Source organism: Protopterus annectens, chromosome 14.part0 (assembly GCF_019279795.1).
Source record: "Protopterus annectens isolate FY-2018-M chromosome 14.part0, PAN1.0, whole genome shotgun sequence".
In the NCBI taxonomy this organism is placed as follows: domain Eukaryota; kingdom Metazoa; phylum Chordata; order Ceratodontiformes; family Protopteridae; genus Protopterus; species Protopterus annectens.
Window position 1 is genome coordinate 523,993,002 of NC_056748.1, and position 15,726 is coordinate 524,008,727.

Genomic DNA, 15,726 nt, shown 5'->3' on the forward strand with positions numbered 1-15,726 from the left:
TATGAAGGAAGGAGGTGATTAATCTGGGTTGGTGCTAGTGAGATAAGTTTACAGTAAGTATGAAGGAAGGAGGTAATTAATCTGTGTTGGTGCTAGTGGGATAGGTTTACAGTAAGTATGAAGGAAGGGGGTGATTAGTCTGTGTTGGTGCTAGTGGGATAAGTTTACAGTAAGTATGAAGGAAGGAGGTGATTAATCTGGGTTGGTGCTAGTGGGATAAGTTTACAGTAAGTATGAAGGAAGGGGGTGATTAATCGGGGTTGGTGCTAGTGAGATAAGTTTACAGTAAGTATGAAGGAAGGAGGTGATTAATCTGGGTTGGTGCTAGTGAGATAAGTTTACAGTAAGTATGAAGGAAGGGGGTGATTAATCTGCGTTGGTGCTAGTGGGATAAGTTTACAGTAAGTATGAAGGAGGTGATTAATCTGCGTTGGTGTTAGTGGGATAAGTTTACAGTAAGTATGAAGGAAGGAGGTGATTAATCTGCGTTGGTGCTAGTGGGATAAATTTACAGTAAGTATGAAGGAAGGGGGTGATTAATCTGCATTGGTGCTAGTGGGATAAGTTTACAGTAAGTATGAAGGAAGGGGGTGATTAATCTGGGTTGGTGCTAGTGGGATAAGTTTATAGTAAGTATGAAGGAAGGGGGTGGTTAATCGGGGTTGGTGCTAGTGAGATAAGTTTACAGTAAGTATGAAGGAAGGGGGTGATTAATCTGGGTTGGTGCTAGTGAGATAAGTTTACAGTAAGTATGAAGGAAGGGGGTGATTAATCTGCGTTGGTGCTAGTGGGATAAGTTTACAGTAAGTATGAAGGAAGGAGGTGATTAATCTGCGTTGGTGCTAGTGGGATAAGTTTACAGTAAGTATGAAGGAAGGAGGTGATTAATCTGCGTTGGTGCTAGTGGGATAAGTTTACAGTAAGTATGAAGGAAGGAGGTGATTAATCTGGGTTGGTGCTAGTGGGATAGGTTTACAGTAAGTATGAAGGAAGGAGGTGATTAATCTGCGTTGGTGCTAGTGGGATAAGTTTACAGTAAGTATGAAGGAAGGAGGTGATTAATCTGCGTTGGTGCTAGTGGGATATGTTTACAGTAAGTATGAAGGAAGGAGGTGATTAATCTGGGTTGGTGCATGGACATAGCCAGTTATTTTTAAGATATTCTTTGAGTTGCTTCTTGAAAAGTGGTGTAGAGGAAAGAGATGAGAGTTCCTTAGGGAGCAGGTTCCAAGTTTGGCCACGGTGTTGGAGAACAGAGAGTCCCCAGCCTTATTGTAAGACTTGTGTATTGATACTAGTAGTTTATTTGCTGAGCGTAGGGTAGAAAGATTTATGTAAGGGGTAATAAGGCTAGTGAGTATTGGCGTATTACTAGGATGATAAAGGATCTTGTGTGTGATAGTAAGTTGGTAAAAAAGAAGTTGATTATGGAGTTCCAGCCAACCCAGTTGTTTTAGATTGTGACAATGGTGGGTTCTAAAGGGGAACTTGTGGCAAATCTGACAATGTTATTGTAAGAGGCTGCAAGTTTGTTGAGGTTGGTTTTAGAAAGATTGGTATAAATGGGTGAGGCATAGAGGAGGGTAAAGATAAGATGGGTGTAGGCAATAGTAGTTTTAGCTGAAGGAGTAAGGAAGAATTTAATCCTATAAAGGGAGCCTAGCTTTCTGTTCACTGATTTTATTGTGCTGTTGATGTGTGTGTCAAAGGTCAGGTTATCAACTGCTACTCCTAAGAGTTTGGTACTTGGGTCGGGAGATATAACAGTGCAATTACTGGATAACACTGTGAAGTCTATTTGTGTGGACTTTTTTGTAGGATTAAAGAGCAGTAAGGGGGTTCAGGAGTAGGCAGCGCTGTAGGAACCAGTTTTCCACTATGTTAAGTACCTTTTGGGTGAGGGATTGGAGTTCTGATAATGAAGTAGCAGAGCATATTAATGTTGAATCATCTGCATATTGTATGCAGGTAGCTTGAGGAATTGTTAAGTTGAGGTCATTAATAAAAATTGAGAATAGGAGGGGGCCCAAATAGAGCCCTGAGGGATGCTTAGGGTAACAGGAAGATGTGTGGATAGTGTATTATTCCACAGCACAGCTTGTTGATGGTTCTGTAGGTAGGAATTGAACAATTTTAGTGCTACTGTATCAAGGGAGAGGGATTTAAGTAGGTCCATAAGAAGCTGATGGTTAACCATATTGAAAGCCTTCGAGAGGTCATTAAAAAGTGCGGAAGATAGAGTGTTGTTACGATTTTTGTTGATGCAGTCAGAAAAGGATAAGAGGGCAGAGGTGGTACTGTGGAACAGCCTAAATCCATGCTGACAGCTAGCTAGCAAGTTATTTTGGAGAAGGTGGTTCAGTAGTTGTTGGTGGATACACTTTTCCATTATTTTTACTAAGGGAGAGAGTAAGGCTATTGGTGGAAAGTTAGAAAGTTCAGTAGAGTTACCACCCTTATGTAAAGGGTTAATATGGGAGATTTTCCAGATAGATGGGATAGTTCCTTCAGAAATTGTCCTATTTATTAGGATGAAAATGGGATAGGCTATGACTTTGGCTGCTTTTTGCAGGTATTCGGCTGGTAGAAGGTTGGCTGAAGGGGTGCATGGTTTTAGTTTTAGGAGAAGGGTGCAAATGAGGGATGTAGGAACTGGTTGCAGGTAGAATGAGGGCAATAAGCTAGTTAAGGTGGATGACAGACTTGGTCTAACAGGGGTAGAAAATTTGCTAGTGACTGGATGGCCTCAGTAAAGAAGATATTAAAGGCATTGGCAATATGCTTAGGATTGTTACTGGTGGTACCTGATAGGGTTGGTGTTTTGGCATGACCTGGGTGTAAGGGTTTGTTTATGCCTGACCAGAATTTTTGTGGTTTATGTTTGTGGGTCTGCTGGAGTTGAAAGTAAAAGTTTTTTTTTTGACAGTCATTATAGATCTTTTAGATAGCTTTTCTCAATTGTTTAAATTCTAGATGATCTGTTGGGTTTTTGGAAGATCTCCATTTGGCCCAGATTTTTTTCTATGTGAAATTTTCAGTCTGGTTTCATTTGTAAGCCATGGAGCAGATTTAGTCCTGATTCTGATAGTGCAAATGGGGGCATGGTAGTCTAGAATTTGTAAGAATTTACTATTAAAGTATAACACTGCTTCCTCTAGTTGGAGGTGTTTCAGTGGTGACCAGTCACATGCTTTAAGTTCAGTCTGGAAGCATTCTAGGTTAAAATTTTTATTGGATCGAGTAGTTTTAAAGATATTAGAGTTGGGGATATTGAGTCTTTGTCTGATGACATAGGTCAGTGAATGGTCACTAAGGTCATCAGGAAGAGTACCTGCTTTACATATAGAGGGATGATTGTTAACTAGGATCCGGTCTAGGGTGCTTTCTTTGTTATTAGGTTTATTGATTGTAGTGGGGCAGGTAATGATTTGGGAACATCCATATAGGTTAATATGGGTAGTAGGCTTGGGTGAGCTGCATGTAGTGCAGTCTATATTAATGTCACCCAGTACTATGGTTTCTTGTGGTAGGTAAGCAGAGAGCCAGCTAAGTAAAATTTCAAAGGTATCAATGTTGTTTTCAGGAGGGAGGGAGGAGCAAATTAAATAGATGGATTTAAAGGCATTGATTTGAAGTTTAGCAGTAAGGATTTCAGCATTACTGTCAGTGGGGAGTTGCACATCGAAAGAAGTGATGTGTAGCCATGATTTATAAAGAATGGCTACTCCCCCACCTTTTTTGGTTTTGCAGTCTAGTCTCAATATATTGTATCCAGGTAGGGTGATGTCATTGTCCTGGGTTGTTGGTTTAAGTCATGTTTCAGTAAGACATAGGATGTCAAAATAATGTACATCTAAGAGAGCATGAAGATGTGCTATGTTATTGTTTATACTATGAATATTGAGGTGTGCTATAAGGAGAGAGTCAGATGTTTTTTCTGGGGTGTAACAGTTGGATGGCATGAGTGTTTAGGGATCAGAGCCATCTGTATTGTTGGGACCAGGGTTGGGGTGAATGTCTGTCTAATAGGAGATAAAGTTTAGGTCTATGTGTGAACTTTAAAGTTTTAGAGTAGTTGCTCATGAATTTACTGAATTGGAGATAAGTAATGTGGGCTAATCTGTGATACTTTGGAAGTAAGTAGAAAGAAGTTGATGTGATATTAATGTGGTTGTGGGGGGTAACCTGAGTTGCAAGTAAAGTTTGCTGGAAGGGATGATGAAAGTCAGTGAACATAAGATGTTCATAGGCGGTTAGAATGTAGGATACAGATAGGAAAGGAAGGGTAGTATATAGGACTAATAGTGGTATGACTGTAGATATAGGTAGTATGGCCATAGTAAGAAGGATAATATAAGAGAAAGTAATAGTGATAGGAGTAGGGAAAAGTATAAATATAAGTAATAGAGCGTGGGTTGGGAAAGAGGTAGGAGAGTGGTTATGTCTAGTGTATTAGAATATTAAGGAGTAGTAGTAAAGTGTCTTGGGGGGTAAGTGTGTAATAGGTTAACAAGCAGAAGACAAGGATTGGGTATTTAAGGGAAGGGGTGTGGCTTGGGAGGTATAAGGATAGGACCACTGGGGGTGGGTGAGATTTGGGGTAGGGTAGGGGAGCGGAGTGAGCCCCTAGGGCAAACAGAGTGGGAAGAGCCAAATGGTGAAGCAGCTACAGAGAAAACAATCTGTAACCAAAAACTAGAGACAGCAGTAGAGATGTAAGTATGTAACTATGGAGTTTTACCAGAAAGGATGGGGGGAAAAAGGTGTTTTAGGCAGGAGAAAACGTAGGGAATAAGACTGGGAAGGAGAAAAGTGAGGAAAAAGGGCCCAGCTTCAGTAGCAATTAATGAGAGAAATAGTCTATAGTGTGAAATAGCGTATTCCTGGGTGAATAGTGCCACCTAGTGGAGATAGGTGGAAAAGCAAAACCAGGAAGGATACTTTAACATGAGAGCCTTATAAATTACTTGGAGAGAGAAAAAAAATTAAATGTACTCGGGAAGCAAGAGGGGCACGCAGGCTGTGGTCATCTGCTTAAGCACTCTAGAGGCAAGATGTTAAATCACTGGTAAAGAGTAATTACTTTAAACAGAATAAATAAATATCTGGTATAAGGCTACATACACTGAGCCTTAGATACTTAGGGGATAAACCGCACTGAGGGCGAGCTGAACACTGTAGGCGTCTTCCCGATAACAGGAGCAGATGGTTCTTTCTTATTTGAAATTATGAAGTTAAATAACACTTTCTTTTGCAAGACTCAGAGTAGAGCACCTGGGGTAGAAGGCTGTAAAAAAAGAGGACAAATCTGAGTATAGACAAGCAGAGAAAAAAGAAGAGAAAACAAATGGGAGTCACAGAAGGAGAAGCATAGGACAAGAAAATATAAGCGTTAGGCAAGGCAGGCAGTAAGCTAGTGAGATTGTTAGTAAGAATCTATAATAGAAGACAAAACCCGCTAAAGTCAAAACCAGAGCCCGTTTCCTCATTGAGTTAAGAAGATATGCACCCAGCAATGACATAGTGCAAGGCAAGTAGTGTTACGACAGGATCCCCACACCATTCGCTATACATATAGCAGTCCATTTAAGCAAAAGAAGGCAAAAAGCAGCATCAGTTGTATACAGAAAATAGGTACAACAGAAACAGCAGCACATGAAGTAAAAACAGCAACAATATAAGCAACACTTAAATGGCAAAATTAAATGGCTTCTCAAATACCACATAGAAACAGGGCCGTACAGTTATATCATTGTTGGACAATTCAGCACATGAAGTAAAAAAACAGCAACCAAATAAGCAGCACTTAAATGGCGCAATTAAATGTCTGTACAATAACACATAGTATCAGAGCTATACAATTGTAGCAATTGTTAGTCAATTTAGCAATGGGGACAGTTTACTGCCACTCATTAACAGCAGTTATGCTGTCCAGTTGGAGCCGCCATTAAATGTCTGAACACATTGACAGTGGGGATATTTCATGGAGCAAGCATGTTACCAAACTCAAAATCTATGAAATGCTAACATTGCAGCCTTATTAGGTGCATGAAACTGCATAGACGCTAAGCCTAGGGACATAAGCAATTACAATCAGATAGGGCACTACTTCTAAACACTATGGTTAGGCTACAACTAACGGAGGGATTGGTCTCCGAACAAGCACGCTGTGTTAACACCAGTATGTGTCCAGGAGGCATAAACAATCAATACAGTACATTAAATTCCAAGTCCAGCAGCTATACAAGCATTTTCATGAAAATATCTGTTATGTTAAACTCTTACCAGGAGGCACGACGAGCAGCCAGACCACAGGACCGCTTGGGGAGAGTGGTGCACGCACCTAGGTGGATCAAAGCATTTTTAAATATGGCGCCAAACAGACCTCCTAAAGGAAATAACTTCTTAGGAGGAAGTAGGCTAGTGGGAGGGGAAAAAAGGGGGAGTAAGAGAGGTAGGACAGGAGAGGAGAAAAGGGGCAGGAAAAAGAGCCAAAGGGTGAAGCAGCTACAGAGAAAACAATCTGTAACTAAAAACTAGAGACAGCAGTAGAGATGTAAGTATGTAACTACGGAGTTTTACTAGAAAAGATGGGGGGGGTGTTATAGGCAGGAGAAAACGTGCGGAATAAGACTGGGAAGGAGAAAAGTGAGGAAAAAGGGTCCAGCTTCAGTAGCAATTAGTGAGAGAAATAGTCTATAGTGTGAAATAGAGTATTCCTGGGTGAATAGTGCCACTTAGTGGTGATAGGAGGAAAAGCAAAACTGGGATGGATACTTTAACATGAGAGCCTTATAAATTACTTGGAGAGAGAAAAAAAATAAATAAATATAATCAGGAGGCGAGAGGGTCACACAGGCTGTGGTCGGCTGCTTAAGCACTCTAGAGGCAAGATGTTAAATCACTGGTAAAGAGTAATTACTTTAAACAGAATAAATAAATATCTGATATAAGGCTACATACACTGAGCCTTAGGTACGTAGGGGATAAACCGCACCGAGGGCGAGCTGAACACTGTAGGCGTCTTCCCGATAACAGGAGGAGATGGTTCTTTCTTATTTGAAGTTATAAAGTTAAATAACACTTTCTTTTGCAAGACTCAGAGTAGAGCACCCAGGGTAGAAGGACTGAGCCTTATGTACTTAGAGGATAAACCGCTCCGAGGGTGAGCTGAACACTGTAGGCATCTTGCCGATAACAGGAGCAGATGGCTCTTTATTATTTGAAGTTATGAAGTTAAATAATGAGGGGATATAGATGCATCCTAATGCATTAATAGATTATGCACCAATTCTTGTGAGAGTAAAGCCTCCAGATAAAGATAGAGTCATTGGAAATTTTGTGTGGGGTGGTTGAAGAACAAAGGTAGAAGAGCCAGCCTTCAGCAAATGATGGGGGATATTTTAAAGGAGGTACAGTGCAAACAGAAGGACCATTAGAGGATGGGGCTGTATAAGCATAGACTAAAAAGAATAATGCAATACACGGACAAGAGGAAATGGGTGAAAAGAGAACGATTCAGATATTTTAGATTAAGAAGTATAAAAGAACTAGAAAAATGGAGGAATATAGGATCTTAGATGTATATAATGAAGTAAAGAGAAGAGGACTTGAGATGCTAGGGTTAGTACAATTGTTGATAGAAGCAATGTCAGAGGAAGCTTGTACTAAAAGAATAATCAACATACTATATAAAGCAACAACAGTAATCATTTGAAATTTTGGGACCTGTTAGACTGTATCCCAAAATACGGAGATTAAATGGCCAAAAAAGGACTTGCATATACCAAGTCCGAGATGTCCATTTCCCAGAATAATTCCCTTTTCGCTGAGGTATGGCAATCTCAGAGTTGGTATATATAAATTCAGAGGATGTTGTGAGCTTGTCCCTACATCGGGTTTAAAGAAGAAGAACAATGTTCAAGATTTGCTGTTCTGGATTTTTGATATTTTTTTTTCTGTCGGCACTCAGTGTTATGAATTCCAGCATTCAGGCAATGAAAAATACAGATATGGCAGAGGATAGCAAAGAGAGAAATCACTAAAGAAAGGCAGTTGGAAATATATAGGGCCCCCAAGATCATAACTAAATCAAAGAAGTTCCTAAGCTGGGTGGGATACCTTGAGAATGTAAACATACTAAAATGTTAATACGTTTACTACTGATGGCTGACAAAAAGGGAATAGCAAGAAAATACAAAACAACCCATAATCCTACTGTTGAACAGGTGATTTGTTTCAAAAATAGTATCAAGGAAATGTAAAGAAAAATCTGACAGTGGTACAGGGGGAAATTGCATGAGAGGAGACGGGCCCAATGAGATTGGTTTGGACAGAGAGAGAGAGAGAGTACGAAAGAAAAAGAGACAAAATGCAAAAGTATGGATTTAAGAGGGTGAAAAGATTAAGTGTATATAAAGTAAACGGTGAGGCCTAAAAACTAAGGGAAGAGACAATGGTAATGAAGAGCGTGACAGGGAGTAAAAAGATGGCCAGAAAGGAAAAGAAATTGGGGGTGAAGGAGAGTATTATGTGAATTTATTCTGAGTGTAATTGCAACAGCTGTGATCTCTGGTCTTCAGTTCAGCCTGATATAAAACTAGAGATGAGAAATGTAATAATTATAATAAAGGATTCTAGTAATTGAAGGCCAACCATCGGAGAAGAACTATAATGCACCACCCATGCAACAAGAATGAATGAGAAATATAAAATGGCAATAAAGTTACAACTTTCAAAAAAATGTTTGTTATTTTTTGTGTGTGTTTTTTAACTCTTACCTTGGTGTTTGTGTATCCACCCTCTCTTCTGTGACTCCTATCTTTCATCTTAGTTTGAAGGTTCTGTCAAAGACACAGACCTTTCAAGCCAGTTGTTAAACACCACTGTCTGTTCCAGAATAACATACAGTGTTTCTATGACACACTGGGGGTCTCTGTTTCAGGTGTCCCCCTCCTCCTACTGCTGTCAGTTGAATCTTCCTTTCATTTGCTCAACCAGAAATTACAGCCTTTAATCTTCTACCTCCTGAATGATCTGGCAGTGACACAGCCAGCACTACTGAAAATCCTATTTCCAACCACCATCTTTTCAACTCTCTGACACCTTCCTGCTGCCTACCACCTCAGCTATCTCTTCTGATTAGTCTTTGGTGCCATTATACAACACAAGATGCACTGTCCCTCACAAAGGTCCTGGCTATAAACAGTTGTAAGATTAAGAGTGCTGTTAAAATAATATTTATGGCATAAATAATATGAGAAATATCAGCAGAGAATGGCAATGGGATAATCAGTTCATGTCCTGCTGTTCCTGTCTACTGTGGCAGTCTACCTCAACTGTTGTTGTCATGGTGTTTAGATGAAAGAACACTCAAAAATAACACAGTTCTAAGAAGCACTGGGGCATGTAAGCCCCCACCATGAAAAGATCGCAGTCTTGGATGGGTTCATTATCAGCCCATTTACTGCTACATCCTTGACACTGCACCCTTCTCCATCTTGCCTCTCATTTGCTCTCCTGCATGTCCTGCTCCTCTATCCATTCCTTGCCCTGGCACTGACTAAGCTGGTCTGCACTGCTCTACCCAGAGTTGCTTCAAATCCCTCTCCCAGAATGCCATTTACTAGCTCACTCTCCCAGAATGCCATGTACTAGCTCACTCTCCCAGAATGTCATCATGTACTAGCTCACTCTCCCAGAATGTCATCATGTACTAGCTCACTCTCCCAGAATGCCATGTACTAGCTCACTCTCCCAGAATGCCATGTACTAGCTTATAGAGGGACGCACTGCTCCAGGCTGTTCAAATCCCTCTCCCAGAATGCCGTGTGCTAGCTTATAGAGGGATGCACTGTTCCATGCTGTTCAAACCCCTCTCCCAGAATGCCATGTACTAACTTATAGACGGATGCACTGTTCCATGCTGTTCAAATCCCTGTCCCAGAATGCCATGTACTAACTTAGAGGGACGCACTGTTCCATGCTGCTCAAATCACTCTCCCAGAATGCCATGTACTAACTTATAGAGGGATGCACTGTTCCATGCTGCTCAAATCCCTCTCCCAGAATGATGTGTACTAGTTTATAGAGGGACGCACTGTTCCATGCTGTTCAAATCCCTCTCCCAGAGTGCTGTGTACTACCTTATAGAAGGATGCACTGTTCCATGCTGTTCAAATCCCTCTCCCAGAATGCCATGTACTAACTTATAGAGGGACGTACTGTTCCATGCTGTTCAAATCCCTCTCCCAGAATGCCATGTACTAACTTATAGAGGGATGCACTGTTCCATGCTGCTCAAATCCCTCTCCCAGAATGCCATGTACTAACTTATAGAGGGACACACTGTTCCATGCTGCTCAAATCACTCTCCCAGAATGCCATGTACTAAGTTATAGATGGATGCACTGTTCCATGCTGCTCAAATCACTCTCCCAGAATGCCATGTACTAACTTATAGAGGGACGCACTGTTCCATGCTGCTCAAATCACTCTCCCAGAATGCCATGTACTAACTTATAGATGGATGCACTGTTCCATGCTGCTCAAATCCCTCTCCCAGAATGCCATGTACTAACTTATAGAGGGATGCACTGTTCCATGCTGCTCAAATCACTCTCCCAGAATGCCATGTACTAACTTTATAGAGGGATACACTGTTCCATGCTGTTCAAATCTCTCTCCCAGAATGCCGTGTACTAACTTATAGAGGGAAGCACTGTTCCATGCTGCTCAAATCACTCTCCCAGAATGCCACGTACTAACTTATAGAGGGACGCACTGTTCCATGCTGTTCAAATCCCTCTCCCAGAATGCCGTGTACTAACTTATAGAGGGAAGCACTGTCCCATGCTGCTCAAATCACTCTCCCAGAATGCCACGTACTAACTTATAGAGGGATGCACTGTTCCATGCTGTTCCAATCCCTCTCCCAAAATGCCATGTTCCCAGAATGCCATGTACTAACTTATAGAGGGATGCACTGTTCCATGCTGTTCAAATCCCTCTCCCAGAATGCCATGTACTAACTTATAGAGGGATGCACTGTTCCATGCTGCTCAAATTACTCTCCCAGAATGCCATGTACTAACTTATAGATGGATGCACTGTTCCATGCTGCTCAAATCCCTCTCCCAGAATGCCATGTACTAACTTATAGAGGGACGCACTGTTCCATGCTGTTCAAATCCCTCTCCCAGAATGCCGTGTACTAACTTATAGAGGGAAGCACTGTTCCATGCTGCTCAAATCACTCTCCCAGAATGCCATGTACTAACTTATAGATGGATGCACTGTTCCATGCTGCTCAAATCCCTCTCCCAGAATGCCATGTACTAACTTATAGAGGGACGCACTGTTCCATGCTGTTCAAATCCCTCTCCCAGAATGCCGTGTACTAACTTATAGAGGGAAGCACTGTTCCATGCTGCTCAAATCACTCTCCCAGAATGCCACATACTAACTTATAGAGGGATGCACTGTTCCATGCTGTTCCAATCCCTCTCCCAAAATGCCATGTTCCCAGAATGCCATGTACTAACTTATAGAGGGATGCACTGTTCCATGCTGTTCAAATCCCTCTCCCAGAATGCCATGTACTAACTTATAGAGGGATGCACTGTTCCATGCTGCTCAAATTACTCTCCCAGAATGCCATGTACTAACTTATAGATGGATGCACTGTTCCATGCTGCTCAAATCCCTCTCCCAGAATGCCATGTACTAACTTATAGAGGGATGCACTGTTCCATGCTGCTCAAATCACTCTCCCAGAATGCCATGTACTAACTTATAGAGGGACGCACTGTTCCATGCTGCTCAAATTACTCTCCCAGAATGCCATGTACTAACTTATAGATGGATGCACTGTTCCATGCTGCTCAAATCACTCTCCCAGAATGCCGTGTACTAACTTTATAGAGGGATACACTGTTCCATGCTGTTCAAATCCCTCTCCCAGAATGCCGTGTACTAGCTTATAGAGGGATGCACTGTTCCATGCTGTTCAAATCCCTCTCCCAGAATGCCATGTACTAACTTATAGAGGGACGCACTGTTCCATGCTGCTCAAATCCCTCTCCCAGAATGCCATGTACTAACTTATAGATGGATGCACTGTTCCATGCTGCTCAAATCACTCTCCCAGAATGCCATGTACTAACTTTATAGAGGGATACACTGTTCCATGCTGTTCAAATCTCTCTCCCAGAATGCCGTGTACTAGCTTATAGAGGGATGCACTGTTCCATGCTGTTCAAATCCCTCTCCCAAAATGCCATGTACTAACTTATAGAGGGATGCACTGTTCCATGCTGTTCAAATCCCTCTCCCAGAATGCCATGTTCCCAGAATGCCATGTACTAACTTATAGAGGGATGCACTGTTCCATGCTGTTCAAATAACTCTCCCAGAATGCCATGTACTAACTTATAGAGGGATGCACTGTTCCATGCTGTTCAAATCCCTCTCCCAGAATGCCATGTTCCCAGAATGCCATGTACTAGCTTATAGAGGGATGCACTGTTCCATGCTGTTCAAATCCCTCTCCCAGAATGCCATGTACTAGCGGATGTACTGTTCCATGCTGCTCCTGTTGCTCTGTGACCAGTTAGAAGCAATGAAGGCGAGAGTGTCTGACCTCCGACCAACTCTGATTGAGGCTCTATTCTCAGATTGTTGTTTAACTATCAGGATGGATCAGATGTTGGTATTACATGTTGGTTAAACTTTAGAGTCTCATCATGAACCATAGTTTTGTAGAATTCCCACCCCAGTGTACATCATTATTAAAAACAACAGAACAGTACATCTTTTTCCTTGTGCCTAGCCCTATCCAAAGTGATCATATGACAGACACAACACAATCTTTTAGTAATCCTTGACACAACACAGAGCAATTGTCAAGCATATCTCTTAACCTGACCAAACTGAAACAATGGTGATGGCAGGTAAACACCTGCAGAGTGCCAGATCATCCACAGACTGGTGACTCCAAAGGAACAACCTCCCCTTTACATGCATGTGCTTCTTAGAACCATTAACCAGTAGCTGGGCTATGCTGGGCTCCAGTGGATGATCATCTATATAGGCATCAGTCACTTGCAGTATGCTGTGAATCACTATGACAGTCGCCAAACAGACAAAGGTCTAGATGCCAGTACCACCACAGTCCCATGAACTAGCCAAGGCAATGTGTGAAGGCCGATGCCAAGCATCGAAAGGATGCACATCTGTTCTAGCATCAGCTACCTATGGTGTGTGACTGGCTATGTCAGTCACCAAACTAACACATATCTACATGCATATATGTCCTTAGAACCATCAGCCAGGCAAGGCACTGTGTATAGACCTATGCCAGGCATTGATTAAATGTTGATGTACAGAGATGTTCTCCTTTAGAACTAATGGCCAGCTGTGGTGTTATGCGAAGAGCTGTGACAACCACCACTTATACACTGTATACTTGTACTCAGATGGGTTTGGTTGGATGTTTGGGGGATTTTACTGGGTACACTGGGCATATCTACACCAGGACTTATGCTTTCTCTTTTTTGTGCTAACAATTACGGCTGGGGGGGACCTGGACACAAAAGAAGCATCTTAGTGTATGTTTTATACAAATGTGAGTATAAGTAAGACAGGAACAATAGTACCAGGATGTTGTGTTTACCATGCATTTGTACAGATTGTAGGGGAGGGGCCACAACAGATCAGGATACAAGGACAAGCACTGTCTACCTGGTCTGGGCTATGCTTTGTACCTGGACAGACATTACAAGACCAAAACTTGTCTACCTCTTCTGATCTGGCTCATTAGTTTAGTGCATATTTAAACACCAGGCACTGTTAACTTATCATAGGTTATGCTCAGTACTTTGGTGCCATTACAGGACAAGGTGCTTTACTCTATCCTAGATTATGCTCAATGTCAAAGTATATATTATAAGGCCAGGTACTGTTACCTATCCTAGGCTATGCTCAGAGTTTCTGCATATGTTACGAGGTCAGGAACTATTAACCTGTCCATGGTTATGCTCCATAAATTAGTGCGCATTAAAAGGCTAGGTGATATAACCTATCCTGGCTTATGCTCAGTACCTTGTTGCACATTACAAAATCAGGTACTATTTCTGTGCCCTGGACTGAGCTTTCACCTATGGGCCACTGTCCACTCACTGCCAGTACTGGGTTCTAATGTAAATCAGGCTGCACTCACAAATTGAGCTGTTGGCACAAGCCACTCCAGCCCAACAGCAAAAACTTACATGTATTACACAGGTAACTAGCACATTCGAGGAATGCATTAAACAGCTAAATAAAGCATTCACTGAGCAGCATTACATGGGTAAATAGACACTCAAGGAGCAGTATTACAAAGGAAAATAACACATTTGAGGAATGTATTAGACAGGTAAATAAAGCATTCAAAGAACAATATTACACCGGTAAATAACATTTTTGAGAAAAGTATTAAACAGATAACTAAAACCTTCAAAGGACAACATTGTATGGGTAAAGAAACACTCATGGAGCAGAATTACAAATGAAAAATAATACACTTGAGGAATGTATTAAACAAGTAAATAATGCATTCAAGGAACAATATCACACGAGTACTCAAGGAGCAGTATTACACAGGAAATAAAACACTCAAGGAACAGTATTACATAGAAAAATAATGTGATCCAGAAAAATAATGGTAAAACAAGAATAAAAGTACAGGGAATAAAACTGTAAAACATTGAGCAGTTTATCTCTTCCTCTTACCTTTCAATTTGTGATATAAATTTAGTTTCAAATATTCCCCTTGTTTTCAGCCTCTCCGAAATTTGTCCTCGAAACAGCAGGCCTTGATTTGTCATGTGAATAAGGATCTGCCTTACAATTTCTCCCAGATACATTCCACTAGTCATCTTCTCATATCTGTTTTTAGAAAAAAATAATTGCCATATTTGCACAGCATATCAACACCATAGTTGTGTAGAAAAGCTTGATACTAACAGAAACATAAAAAATTCCATTGTGGATAATGCCCACCCATGTTACCAATGACATGATTTGCTATCTCTAGTGAAGTCTGAAGATGTGAAGGACAGCATGACCCAGTAATAGTGAATGTGAATATGTGAATAAATAATTGGACTCAGCTAATAACCCACGTTCAGGGTTACTAAGCAACCTATAATGATTCTGAACAGACTGTTGGTGGATTTAACTGCACACACACACACACACACACACACACACACACACACACACACACACACACACACACACACACACACACACACACACACACACACACACACACACACGCACACACGCACGCACACACACGCACACACGTGCGCACACACACGCACACACGCACACACACACACACACACATACACAGACACACACACACACACACCTATGTATATATGTGGGTCTACTTCATATGATAAAAAGTTCATTTGATCGAAATTCATTTGACCGAGACCATAACAACGAAAGTTAAAAACACTGAAAACCCATTTGACTAAATCTCATAACATTGAAACATGAAATTAAAAGGATTATGCCCGTTTCCCCACTGTAGTGCGATCCTGGAGTTAGTATATATAGTTAGTGGTGTTTAGGGGGTGTAGGCCACCACATACTTCATACATTTTAAACCATACACATGGATACTTATAACTGCAATGAATAACTCTTTGCAGAAAACAATATTTACCTAAACTA

General features: G+C 41.3%; 1 protein-coding gene across 1 annotated transcript in view; it reads right to left on the minus strand.

Annotated features, from left to right (window-relative positions):
- The window catches only part of LOC122789077 (hexokinase HKDC1-like), a 107,213-nt gene extending 92,154 nt beyond the window's left edge, over positions 1-15,059 (minus strand). The window contains exon 1 of the mRNA XM_044056277.1: positions 14,770-15,059. Coding sequence (XP_043912212.1) covers positions 14,770-14,915 — 146 coding nt within the window. The 5' untranslated portion in view covers positions 14,916-15,059. The remainder of the gene's footprint in view (positions 1-14,769) is intronic.
- Between the last annotated feature and the right edge of the window lie 667 nt (positions 15,060-15,726).